General features: G+C 38.8%; 1 protein-coding gene across 1 annotated transcript in view; it reads right to left on the minus strand.

The window, feature by feature from the left end:
- Nucleotides 1-631: 631 nt before the first annotated feature.
- LOC120997125 overlaps nt 632-12,322 on the minus strand; it is a 71,110-nt gene continuing 59,419 nt past the window's right edge. Inside the window, exons 6-7 of the mRNA XM_040427076.1 lie at nt 8,095-8,231; nt 632-1,837 (exon numbers count right to left, since the gene is read on the minus strand). Coding sequence (XP_040283010.1) covers nt 1,340-1,837; nt 8,095-8,231 — 635 coding nt within the window. The 3' untranslated portion in view covers nt 632-1,339. The remainder of the gene's footprint in view (nt 1,838-8,094; nt 8,232-12,322) is intronic.

The raw sequence follows: 12,322 nt of genomic DNA on the forward strand, positions 1-12,322 counted from the left end.
ACTTCGAGAATTCGAGAATATCTAGAATATAGTGCTAATTCTTCATAATCGCGAATATTCTAGATTTTTTTTGATCAGTACCCATGATCCCTCACTGCTTCTTGCTTGTGGGCCAATGAGAAGGCTGCAATATTTTTAACTTTAGGAGTAGCGTTGATCGCAAATTTTCGTATAGTGGATTTTTATCGCAAATTTTCCAATTGCCGATTTTCGCAATCAAGAAAATAATGACTGGAGATCGCGAATTCTTGAATTCGCGAATATATAATGAATATTTGCGAAATATTGCAAATTCGAATATTGCCCCTGCCACTCGTCACTGATTGAAAACCCCTAATATGGGCTATATACATTATACATATACATCTATGCTCGGCCAAATGTCAGTGCATTCTCAATAAAAAAAAGAAACTTCAGCACTCCTTAGATTCAGGTGAAAACAGTGTGTCTTTTTTTATTTTTGTTTTATTTTCAGACAATCAGTACGTGTTGTGTGACGTTTCGGTGCATTATGACCTTTTTTATACACTACAATAGAATAGATATTCTATACAGAAATTCATTTTAGACAACTACTTTATCTATGTTATAAGATGTCAAAAGATATAGGGGTAAAATCGTACCAGGAAATATATCTAAACTTATAGCATAGACATGATTAGATCAAATGAAAATAGTATAGATATGATTACATCAAACGAAAATAATTATTGAGACTGTGTTTCTAGAGGATAACAAAGGGGTACAGATTTTCCATTTGCAACTAAAGAGGGTAGTATAATACCGGATGAAATGGTATTTGAGGGAGAGGGTGGAGGTTGCTTTGAGCAGTAAAGGAGTAACATTCTGTGTAAAATTCAAAAACTGTGCAAAACTACCAATGGACAGAATGATCAACAGAAGAGTAAACAAAATAATAAATAAATCACCTTCAACAGCATCCTGAATGTTAGTGAGTTGGGCTGGGAACCCTAACTTACAGCACCAATGCCTTCACCTTGAGTGCCATGCATCATATTGTTTATTGTATTCTCAATAAGGAGAGAGGAATAGGCCACTGTCAGACATCTCAAGCAGTGGCTTATCTCCCCTGAGAACAAAGGAATCAAGCATGTTGAAATCCAACTGCTTGGTCCTTCTCTTCCCCAAAGGCAAAAGTCAGGAGGCCACCATACACATTAGATGTACGGCTGGTCCTGTCAAAATCGGCAAGTTCAGCTGACTTTAATCTAATGTGTAATGCCAGCTTTATGTATGAAGTAACATCTTTACTAGGTCTTTGTGACAAATGGAACAATTTGATATGTAAGAACACATCTTATTTGTAACTGGAAAGTGCTTAAACATCTGTGCCAGAAGTTTTGCTATACAAGAGTTGTGGATCATTTTTGTATACGTGACTTAAATTGTCATCCTGATTTGTGTATGTCTTTCTTGGATTTTGGTAAATTTCAACAATTGCAATCAACTCATTATTATAGCCTTTATCTTTAGAAAAGGGTAAATTATGTGGAGACCTTTCTACCTCTGTGTATCTTGCTTGAGATTTGAGCCAAACATTTGGATGTTCTACTGGAAAGGGTTTTGTTCCATAAGTTGAGTTTCTTAGTTCCACTGTTTTGTCTAGGAGAACATTCTGATCAAAGTCTTTCTTTCTACAGTTGGCATAGTCTTTTCTCCTAATTTCAGTAGATACATAGCGCTTGTTTTGTGACTGTTCTTTTTCATCAGATGCAAGAATATATTTAGAGAACTCCATTCCTTCAAATATTGAGGGGGCCATAAATGTACCATCAGCTTTGTAGTCACTTGGTTTTGATTTCTTATTATGTAAAATCTGTTTTGAAGAAGCAAAAAGACAAAGTTAAATGGGATAAAACAATAAAAGCGGGGACGTGCCTAGAGGTGATGCAAAGGTAGTAGTTGCACCCAGGCCCAGGGGCGCAGCTATAGGGGAAGGAGGGGAAGCGGCTTCTTTGGGGCCTGAACTGAGATGGGGCCCACCTAGGAGAAAGACTAAAGATTTTATTGTAAGGGCCCCCTCAGCAGTATTGTTGTAATGACATCATAAACAGAGACACTGTAGAAAACGGACAGACAGCAGCTGTTGGCCCAAGTCTGAGAAAGCAATTTTGACTAGCAACAGGAGTGGGGTTGCATGAGAGGAGAGAGGTTGTGAAGAATTTCATGGGAGGATGTCTCAGTTACTGTGGCTGTGGGGCCCAGTCATTTCTAGTTACGTAACTGCCCAAGCCCTTGTGTCTGAGAAGGCCCCTAGGCCTACCCAAGCAAATATGGAAGTAATAGTATAAATGGAACATGATAGGTGGGGCCCTGTTACAGATTTGACATTAGAACCTAGTAGCTTCAAGTCACATTACTGACTTTTGTCCTCTATGAGCACCCACCACTCATTTATTTCTAAACATTACTGAAGCAGACATTTTGAAAGAAAAATATATATTATAGTATTACTATAGGTTTAACCCATATGTATTTATTCTTTACATTCAGGAGAGATCACCTGGAGAGCACAAGGTTCCAGACTTCCAGTAATAATGGGTCCTATTTTATAGGACATGTGCAAGAATTTCAAGTACGATCTACCATAAATCATAAATTTTTATCACAGAGCATTGCAATAGAAACTTACCAAGTTATGAAGTAAATACTTATCACACATACATCCCATAGTAAATATAACTTATATGCTTATTTCATTCATAATTACTGACATGTAGCACCTTGACACTCTGGTAAACCTTTCACAAACAGAAAGCTGTTGGCCGAAGAGAGGAGGTGCGAAAAGGGGGAGAATGAAATTTAAGGTCAACATGTCCACAGGCTGTGTCAGTTTTTATAAATTATCCCCTATGTACATTATGGAAGGTCAATACCATGGAGGTAGTCAAATCATAAGGTCATTATTCTTTTGGGTGTCAATAAATAATTTTTTCATACCATCACCATGATAGTAATTACTGATATTGACTCCCATATCTAACTGGAGCAACTTATCATATTCAACTTCAATAGAATGTCACAAATATCCTATATATCATCTCCCCCTTTTTATTTTCCTATTTTTTCTGCTTGACGTTTTACCTTCCTATCTTTATTTATTTTTATTTTTGTGACAGTTCACCTACTTATTTAGCGGTTTAGAGCTGACCTGTGATTCGGTAAATTATTTTATTCATTTTATTGTATTTTGATTTTGGATTATTTTCTCTATAAATCTTCAGAGGACATTATGTATGTCTATTTAGTGGTTTATAATCTCCATAGTTTTTGCTATACAGTCACATTATATATATTTTTTAAAGGCCTTATGTTCCAGTTTATTACAGGCTCACATACTTTATATACTTTATCTTTTGCTTTAGGAAAATTCGTTTTTAGTAAAGCTCCTATAGAAGAATGAATCAATGCAACAAAACTGTTGACTTCCCAGTTGGTGTACACAGAGCATACAGTGCCTTGCAAAAGTATTCACCCTTGACTTTTTTCTTATTTTGGTGCCTCACAACCTGGAATTAACATGGATTGTTTGAGGATCTGCATCATTTAATTTACAGAACATGCCCACAACTTTGAAGATGTTCTTTTATTTTTTTTTTATTGTGAAGCAAACAACAAATAGAACAAAATAGTCAATACTTTGTAGAGCCAACTTTTGCTGCAATCACAGCTCCAATTCGCTTTCGATAAGTCTCTATTAGCTTGCCACATCTTACCACTGGGATTTTTGCCCATTTCTCCTTGCAAAACTGCTCCAGCTCGTTCAAGTTGGATGGTTTGCGCTTGTGAACAGCAATCTTTAAGTCTGAGCACAGATTTTCTATTGGATTGAGATCTGGGCTTTGACTAGGCCAGTCCAACACATTTACATGTTTCCCCTTAATCCCCTCAATTGTTGCTTTAGCAGTGTGTTTGGGGTCATTGTCCTGTAGGAAGGTGAACCTCCGTCCTTGCCTCAAATCACGCACAGTGTTTGGTTAGGTTTTGCTGAAGAATATCCCTGTATTTAGCACCATCCATCTTTCCCTCAACTCTGACCAGTTTCCCAAACCCATCCCCACAGCATGATGCTGCCACCACCATGTTTTACTGTGGGGATGGTGTTCTTTGGGTGATGTGATGTGTTGGGTTTGCGCCAGACATAGCGTTTTCGTTAAATTTTAGTCTCATCCGACCAGAGCACCTTCCTCCATACATTTTGGGAGTCTCCCACATGCCTTTCTGCAAACGCACAACGTGCCTTTTTGTTTTTTGCTGAAAGTAATGGCTTTCTTCTGGCCACTCTGCCATAAAGCCAAACTCTGGAGCGTACGGCTTATTGTCGTATGGAAAATAGAGCAGAGAAAAGAGGAAGTTAATCCAGACACTTGGGGATCACACCGTATCCCAAAGGAATGAAAAAATCTGGGCACCGACAGGGGTGGTTCAAGTCGTGTAAAAGAGAGAGGAAGAGAAAGAAAGGGGGAGGCAGCTCAAACAAAGTGTTTGTGACTACAAACACCTCACAAATTTGTGAATACATATGTAGGGTGATATATCTATAGTGTTGAACAGAGTCAGTCACTAACAATATAGACCTCAGGAATAAAACAAGGGAAAAGGAAAACGAGCGCCAATCCCCGTTAGAACACAAAGTCGTGGAGAAAAGGAAAGACAGGGGTGGGAAATAAGATGTAGGACTGGATGGCTCTATCACATGATTTACGGATAGTTCGTGGTACTATAAGTGAACACAGCTATATACGGATATATAGCTGTGTTCACTTATAGTACCATAAACTATCCGTAAATCATGTGATAGAGTCATCCAGTCCTACGTCTTATTTCCCACCCCTGTCTTTCCTTTTCTCCACGACTTTGTGTCCTAACGGGGATTGGTGCTCGTTTTCCTTTTCCCTTGTTTTATTCCTGGGGTCTATATTGTTAGTCACTGACTCTGTTCAACATTATTGTCGTATGTACAGATACTCCAGTCTCTGCTGTGGAACTCTGCAGCTCCTCCAGAGTTACCTTAGGTCTCTGTGCTGCCTCTCTGATTAATGCCCACCTTGCCCGGTCCGTGAGTTTTTGTGGGGGCCGTCTCTTGGCAGGGTTGCTGTTGTGCCATATTCTTTCCATTTGATTATGATGCATTTGATGGTGCTCCTGGGGATTATCAAAGATTTTGATATTTTTTTATAACCTAACTCTGACTTGTACTTCTCAACAACATTGTCCCTTACTTGTTTAGAGAGTTCCTTAGTCTTCATGGCAGCGTTTGGTTAGTGATGCCTCTTGCTTAGGTGTTGCAACCTCTGGGGCCTTTCAAAAAAGGTGTGTACAGTCGTGGCCAAAAGTTTTGAGAATGACACAAATCGTTTTCACAAAGTTTGCTGCTAAACTGCTTTTAGATCTTTGTTTCAGTTGTTTCTGTGATGTAGTGAAATATAATTACACGCACTTCATACGTTTCAAAGGCTTTTATCGACAATTACATGACATTTATGCAAAGAGTCAGTATTTGCAGTGTTGGCCCTTCTTTTTCAGGACCTCTGCAATTCGACTGGGCATGCTCTCAATCAACTTCTGGGCCAATTCCTGACTGATAGCAACCCATTCTTTCATAATCACTTCTTGGAGTTTGTAAGAATTAGTGGGTTTTTGTTTGTCCACCCGCCTCTTGAGGATTGACCACAAGTTCTCAATGGGATTAAGATCTGGGGAGTTTCCAGGCCATGGACCCAAAATGTCAACGTTTTGGTCCCCGAGCCACTTAGTTATCACTTTTTCCTTATGGCACGGTGCTCCATCATGCTGGAAAATGCATTGTTCTTCACCAAACTGTTGTTGGATTGTTGGAAGAAGTTGCTGTTGGAGGGTGTTTTGGTACCATTCTTTATTCATGGCTGTGTTTTTGGGCAAAATTGTGAGTGAGCCCACTCCCTTGGATGAGAAGCAACCCCACACATGAATGGTCTCAGGATGCTTTACTGTTGGCATGACACAGGACTGATGGTAGCGCTCACCTTTTCTTCTCCGGACAAGCCTTTTTCCAGATGCCCCAAACAATCGGAAAGAGGCTTCATCGGAGAATATGACTTTGCCCCAGTCCTCAGCAGTCCATTCACCATACTTTCTACAGAAGATCAATCTGTCCCTGATGTTTTTTTTGGAGAGAAGTGGCTTCTTTGCTGGCCTTCTTGACACCAGGCCATCTTCAAAAAAGTCTTCGCCTAACTGTGCGTGCAGATGCGCTCACACCTGCCTGCTGCCATTCCTGAGCAAGCTCTGAACTGGTGGCACTCCGATCCCGCAGCTGAATCCTCTTTAGGAGATGATTGCTGGACTTTCTTGGACGCCCTGAAGCCTTCTTAACAAGAATTGAACCTCTTTCCTTGAAGTTCTTGATGATCCTATAAATTGTTGATTGAGGTGCAATCTTAGTAGCCACAATATCCTTGCCTGCGAAGCCATTTTTATGCAACGCAATGATGGCTGCACGCGTTTCTTTGCAGGTCACCATGGTTAACAATAGAAGAACAATGATTTCATGCATCACCCTCCTTTTAACATGTCAAGTCTGCCATTTTAACCCAATCAGCTTGACATAATGATCTCGAGCCTTGTGCTCGTCAACATTCTCACCTGAGTTAACAAGACGATTACTGAAATGATCTCAGCAGGTCCTTTAATGACAGCAATGAAATGCAGTGGAAAGTTTTTTTTGGGATTAAGTTAATTTTCATGGCAAAGAAGCACTATGCAATTCATCTGATCACTCTTCATAACATTCTGGAGTATATGCAAATTGCTATTATAAAAACTTAAGCAGCAACTTTTCCAATTTCCAATATTTATCTAATTCTCAAAACTTTTGGCCACGACTGTATATGTAATGACAGATCATGTGACACTTAGATTGCACACAGGTGGACATAATTTCAGATTAAGTGACTTCTGAAGGTAATTGGTTGGACCAGAGCTTTTTATGGGCTTTCAAAGGGGGTGAATAGATACGCACATGCCAATTTTCTGTTTTCTATTTCTAAACAACAGTTTTATTTATATATTTTTCTCATTTCACTTCACCAACTTAGACTATTGTGTTCTGATCCATCACATAAAATTCATATTAACAACACATTGACCTTAACGATGTAATGTAACAAAACATGAAAAAAGTCAAGGGGGATGAATACTTTTGCAAGGCACTGTATGTATGAATTTGGTCTTTATTTTGTGACTTAAGGTCTTGTGGGAGTTGATTCGGCACTGTAGCATTTTACTTTTTATGCAATGAATTATTCTATGCAGTCATATAGTTATGGTTTTGCACACTGCACTTTATTGCTGTCTTTTGTCATCCCATACATTATAGTTTATTTTGGTAGATTTGCAACTTCAACCACACTCTGTAGTGATTGCTCTGGTGATGGTGCCATCTGCGATATCAATGTCTGACTCATGTGTAATCCTACTAACAATTTGTCTAATATACTGTACTGTACTTGTACAGATTTGTTCTTCTACGGGATTTTGTAGTCTTTTAAGTCATGCTCAGTGATGGCATTTACACTGTAGTACATGGATACTGACTATCACACATTTTATTAGAGCACGTTGCTTTTGTGCACTTTTCTGTTTCCCAAAGTGAGCTATTGATATGGTTTTCAGTAAGTATTCATTTTTATTTTGGAAGATAGTGTAATAGTAAGTAATTGGATAACTGTATAGATTTATGCTTTTATTTTTTTTTAAACCAGGTTCAGCAAACTGCCATACTTTTTATGTGACTGGAAAACTCCTTTAAATACTTTTTTGGCATAGAAGCTGCCGTTGTTGACCCCGGGCAAACTTGGCTCATGTCAGAAGTTGCAGTTTGCAGAAGAAATGCAGCATTACATGCAGCCGGAATGAAAGTGGCTGCTTATTAGTGGCTCGTTCGTTCTGGCTCATAGAAGGGTTTTAGAATGGGAACCCATTTCTATGATGTCCATATATTCAAGTAGGACATGTGGGAAAAGGTTTCCAAGAAAAGACAAATCCTTTGATTTGAGTGATATGCTATTTACATTCCATGACATTTTAGCTTACCAGATTAGAAGGAAGGGGTGGCTTAGGATAGAACACATTTCTGTACAGAATAAGGTAAATTGTCAGAATGGAACCAACTACCACAGAAGCAAAGACAGCCAAGATGGATCCTACTCTGACTTCTTCAGCTATTACATCTGTGGAAGATAGGGTGTTACAATGAGTAATAGTGTAAACACACACACATATACAGAGTATTACACAATGTCTAAACTGTAAAAGAAGGAAACACAGTTAATCTGCTGTATGAAAATTATTAGAAAATATTTTAGCTTTAAGATTTTTAGAAAAAAACTGTTATATTATAGTTTTCCAATGATATTAAAGGCCCCTTTCCTCCAGTGTAGTTCAAAAACATAGCTACATGTACTTTGGTTGAAAAAAGACACAGGTCCTTCAAGTGTAACTTTATGCGATCAATTATATTTCATTAATTGTTAGATCAATTATAACTAGGGTTGAGAAAAGCGAAGCATTTAAAGCGGAATTTCCTCCGAAGTTTAGTAAAACTTTGATTTGAAACTAATCAGATTTTTCTTGGGCTTCGTGGTAATGAATCAGATTTTCCTAAAATAGTGGCTGTACCTGTTACAAAGCAATACTAAGTGTAGATGAGACAAGCCCAGGATTGCAAGATCACCCATAATGCTGTGTAGCCAGCCAATCCACAGATAGCCATCCCCTGTGTTGTCACGGCCCTATAAAACCGTCATCCTAAACAGTCTCCGCCATTGTCCTGTGAGCGGAGCATAGGGAGGGATGTGACAAGTGCTCTTGTGCTAGGGACAGTGTTGCTGATTGCTGAAAATTATTAACAGAAGAATATTGGAGAGTGCAGGTAGAGTGCAGTGCTTATTCTGCGTCAGTTTTATTTATTTGTTCCTACATTTACTTATTCCTACATCAGCTGTAAACTAAGATATCTAATTCAATACTAATAAGATGGAAGTCTTTATTATTCCACTGTCTGTGCCAACCAATACCATCCAGTCTGCACCCCTTAGGGGGGCCAGGTCTTAATGATGACCATCCTCATCTTTTGCTGGCTTTATTTCTTCCAAATTATCCTTAAGTCTCCATGTCCTAGAAAAGTCAGCAAGATGCAGAGAGAGGAGGAGCTGGATGTTCCTGATGACATATTCTCAGCGATATTAGATGATGTGGAAAAGAAGGAAAAGCAAGTGGCAGAAAGGCATGAGGGAGCTGGGGTTGAAGAAGTGGGTATGCCGGAGCTGAATAATATTCTGTGTTTACTGTCAAATAACCTGCAGGTTATTGAAGGCAAGAACAGCCATAATATGCATATTGTCCCCCCACCTAACCAGCCAAACCCCATACCAGCAACAGCCCCTGTTTAAATTAACAATGAAGAAAGACTATACAGTGCGGTCTTCATTATTACATGAAGCTGTGGGCAAATTAGCTGCACTGTTCTTCACAGCAGCATGGCCACAACCAGCCCGCAGCACAGCCGCTCCGTTTAGCAGTACCATAAGGCAGAGTGGCCTGGGTATACCTGATTTTTAGCGATTCATGATGAATTTATTCATTATAAATCAAATTTATTGGCTAATTTCAGCAAATTAGCAGATCAAATTTTCAAAAACTTCGCTCATCTCTAATTATAACCTTTGATGCCACTTACTACTATTATTATTTACTATTAGATTGTGCCATTGCTGCCTCTTGGGGTAGGACTGCTCTAATGGTAAAAAATGACAAAACTGATCCCATACTTTTCTATGGGAACAGTTTTGTATGCAGTGGTATCAGTATTTTATAAGCTGGACATTAAAAAAAATTGCATGCATTGTTTTTCTGTCCTGCTGTTGATGTCCAGTGCCCAAAGTACACATATTTTCATCAGTTGTGTCTGGCTCAGACATAAAAAAAAGACTACTTGTCAGAATTTCCATACCCAATTATATCTGCTTTATTTACAGGGTATTAAAAGGGTTGTCTGAGATTAGGAAATATTTGAATAGCCTGCTGCTCCAGTGAAACCAATTGGGTCCTCTACATTGGTCTTTACTTAAAGTGCTGCACTGCTCACATCGATATATACTCAATCATAGTAACAATGGTCACTGCTCTTTAATAAATAGGCAACCCAATAAATTATAAACTAAACAATTAAAGTTGGTGACCTTATTAATACTTAACTTTTACTAAAATTTCTATTAAAATAAAGACCCTAAATATACATAATCACATATAAAAAGTGGTGCACAAAAACCTTTAGAAAGCCCACTGCAACTAACTAACTTTTAAGCTGGGATAGCACTCAATCATCCGGGCTCATGTGGATACAAACTATTTATTAGCACAAAGATAAAATATTCCCAAAAGAATAAGAATGTCTGATCTATAAGAATGTCAAAATTACGATAAAACATACAATAAAAAACTACTGTTCCATATAGTAGACATATAATCTATGATTAAAAATAATCAACCTCTGATCCGAATAATAGGCAAGCAATCTATGACCAATTACACTCTCCGGTTTCTGGTTTGAATTTTAATCATCAAATATGTGGTTCTCTCTATTTGAATATAGGGATGCATTCACACTCAATGGCAAAGAAACACTCCCTTGTTTTTTCTCCCAACTACTTACTAATAAAGGCTATATTTCCATTCAATGCTGTATTGTTATTTCCTCACTGTTTCTCAAAATATTGACAATAATATCAAACCAAATACCAGCAGTGAGAAAACATCACCTACATGTGGCTGGATACAAATATCATTGGGGCTGAGTAAATATATATATAAACTTAACGCACAAGCTGAGTACATACAGTTGCAAGAAAAAGAATGTGAACCCTTTGGAATGATATGGATTTCTGCACAAATTAGTCATAAAAAGGAGATCTAATCTTCATCTAAGTCACAACAATAGACAATCACAGTCTGCTTAAACTAATAACACACAAAGAATTAAATGTTACCATGTTTTTATTGAACACACCATGTAAACATTCACAGTGCAGGTGGAAAAAGTATGTGAACCCCTAGACTAATGACATCTCCAAGAGCTAATTGGAGTGAGGTGTCAGCCAACTGGAGTCCAATCAATGAGATGAGATTGGAGGTGTTGGTTACAGCTGCCCTGCCCTATAAAAAATACACACCAGTTCTGGGTTTGCTTTTCACAAGAAGCATTGCCTGATGTGAATGATGCCTAGCACAAAAGAGCTCTCAGAAGCCCTGCGATTAAGAATTGTTGACTTGCATAAAGCTGGAAAGGGTTATTAAAGTATCTCCAAAAGCCTTGCTGTTCATCAGTCCACGGTAAGACAAATTTTCTATAAATGGAGAAAGTTCAGCACTGCTGCTATTCTCCCTAGGAGTGGCCGTCCTGTAAAGATGACTGCAAGAGCACAGTGCAGACTGCTCAATGAGGTGAAGAAGAATCCTAGAGTGTCAGCTAAAGACTTACAAAAGTCTCTGGCATATGCTAACATCCCTGTTAGCGAATCTACGATACGTAAAACACTAAACAAGAATGGATTTCATGGGAGGATACCACAGAGGAAGCCACTGCTGTCCAAAAAAAACATTGCTGCACGTTTACAGTTTGCACAAGAGCACCTGGATGTATCACAGCAGTACTGGCAAAATATTCTGTGGACAGATGAAACCATAGTTGAGTTGTTTGGAAGAAACACAACACTATGTGTGGAGAAAAAGAGGCACAGCACACCAACATCAAAACCTCATCCCAACTGTGAAGTATGGTGGTGGGGGCATCATGGTTTGGGGCTGTTTTGCTGCGCCAGGGCCTGGACGGATTGCTATCATCGAAGGAAAAGTGAATTCCCTAGTTTATCAAGACATTTTGCAGGAGAACTTAAGGCCATCTGTCCACCAGCTGAAGCTCAACAGAAGATGGGTGTTGCAACAGGACAACGACCCAAAGCATAGAAGTAAATCAACAACAGAATGGCTTAAACAGAAGAAAATATGCCTTCGGGAGTGGCCCAGTCAGAGTCCTGACCTCAACCCGATTGAGATGCTGTGGCATGACCTCAAGAAAGTGATTCACACCAGACATCCCAAGAATATTGCTGAACTGAAACAGTTCTATAAAGAGGAATGGTCAAGAATTACTCCTGACCGTTGTGTACGTCTGATCTGCAACTACAGGAAGCGTTTGGTTGAAGTTATTGCTGCCAAAGGAGGTTCAACCAGTTATTAAATCTAAGGGTTCACATACTTTTTC

This window comes from Bufo bufo, chromosome 4, assembly GCF_905171765.1.
Source record: "Bufo bufo chromosome 4, aBufBuf1.1, whole genome shotgun sequence".
Lineage (NCBI taxonomy): Eukaryota > Metazoa > Chordata > Amphibia > Anura > Bufonidae > Bufo > Bufo bufo.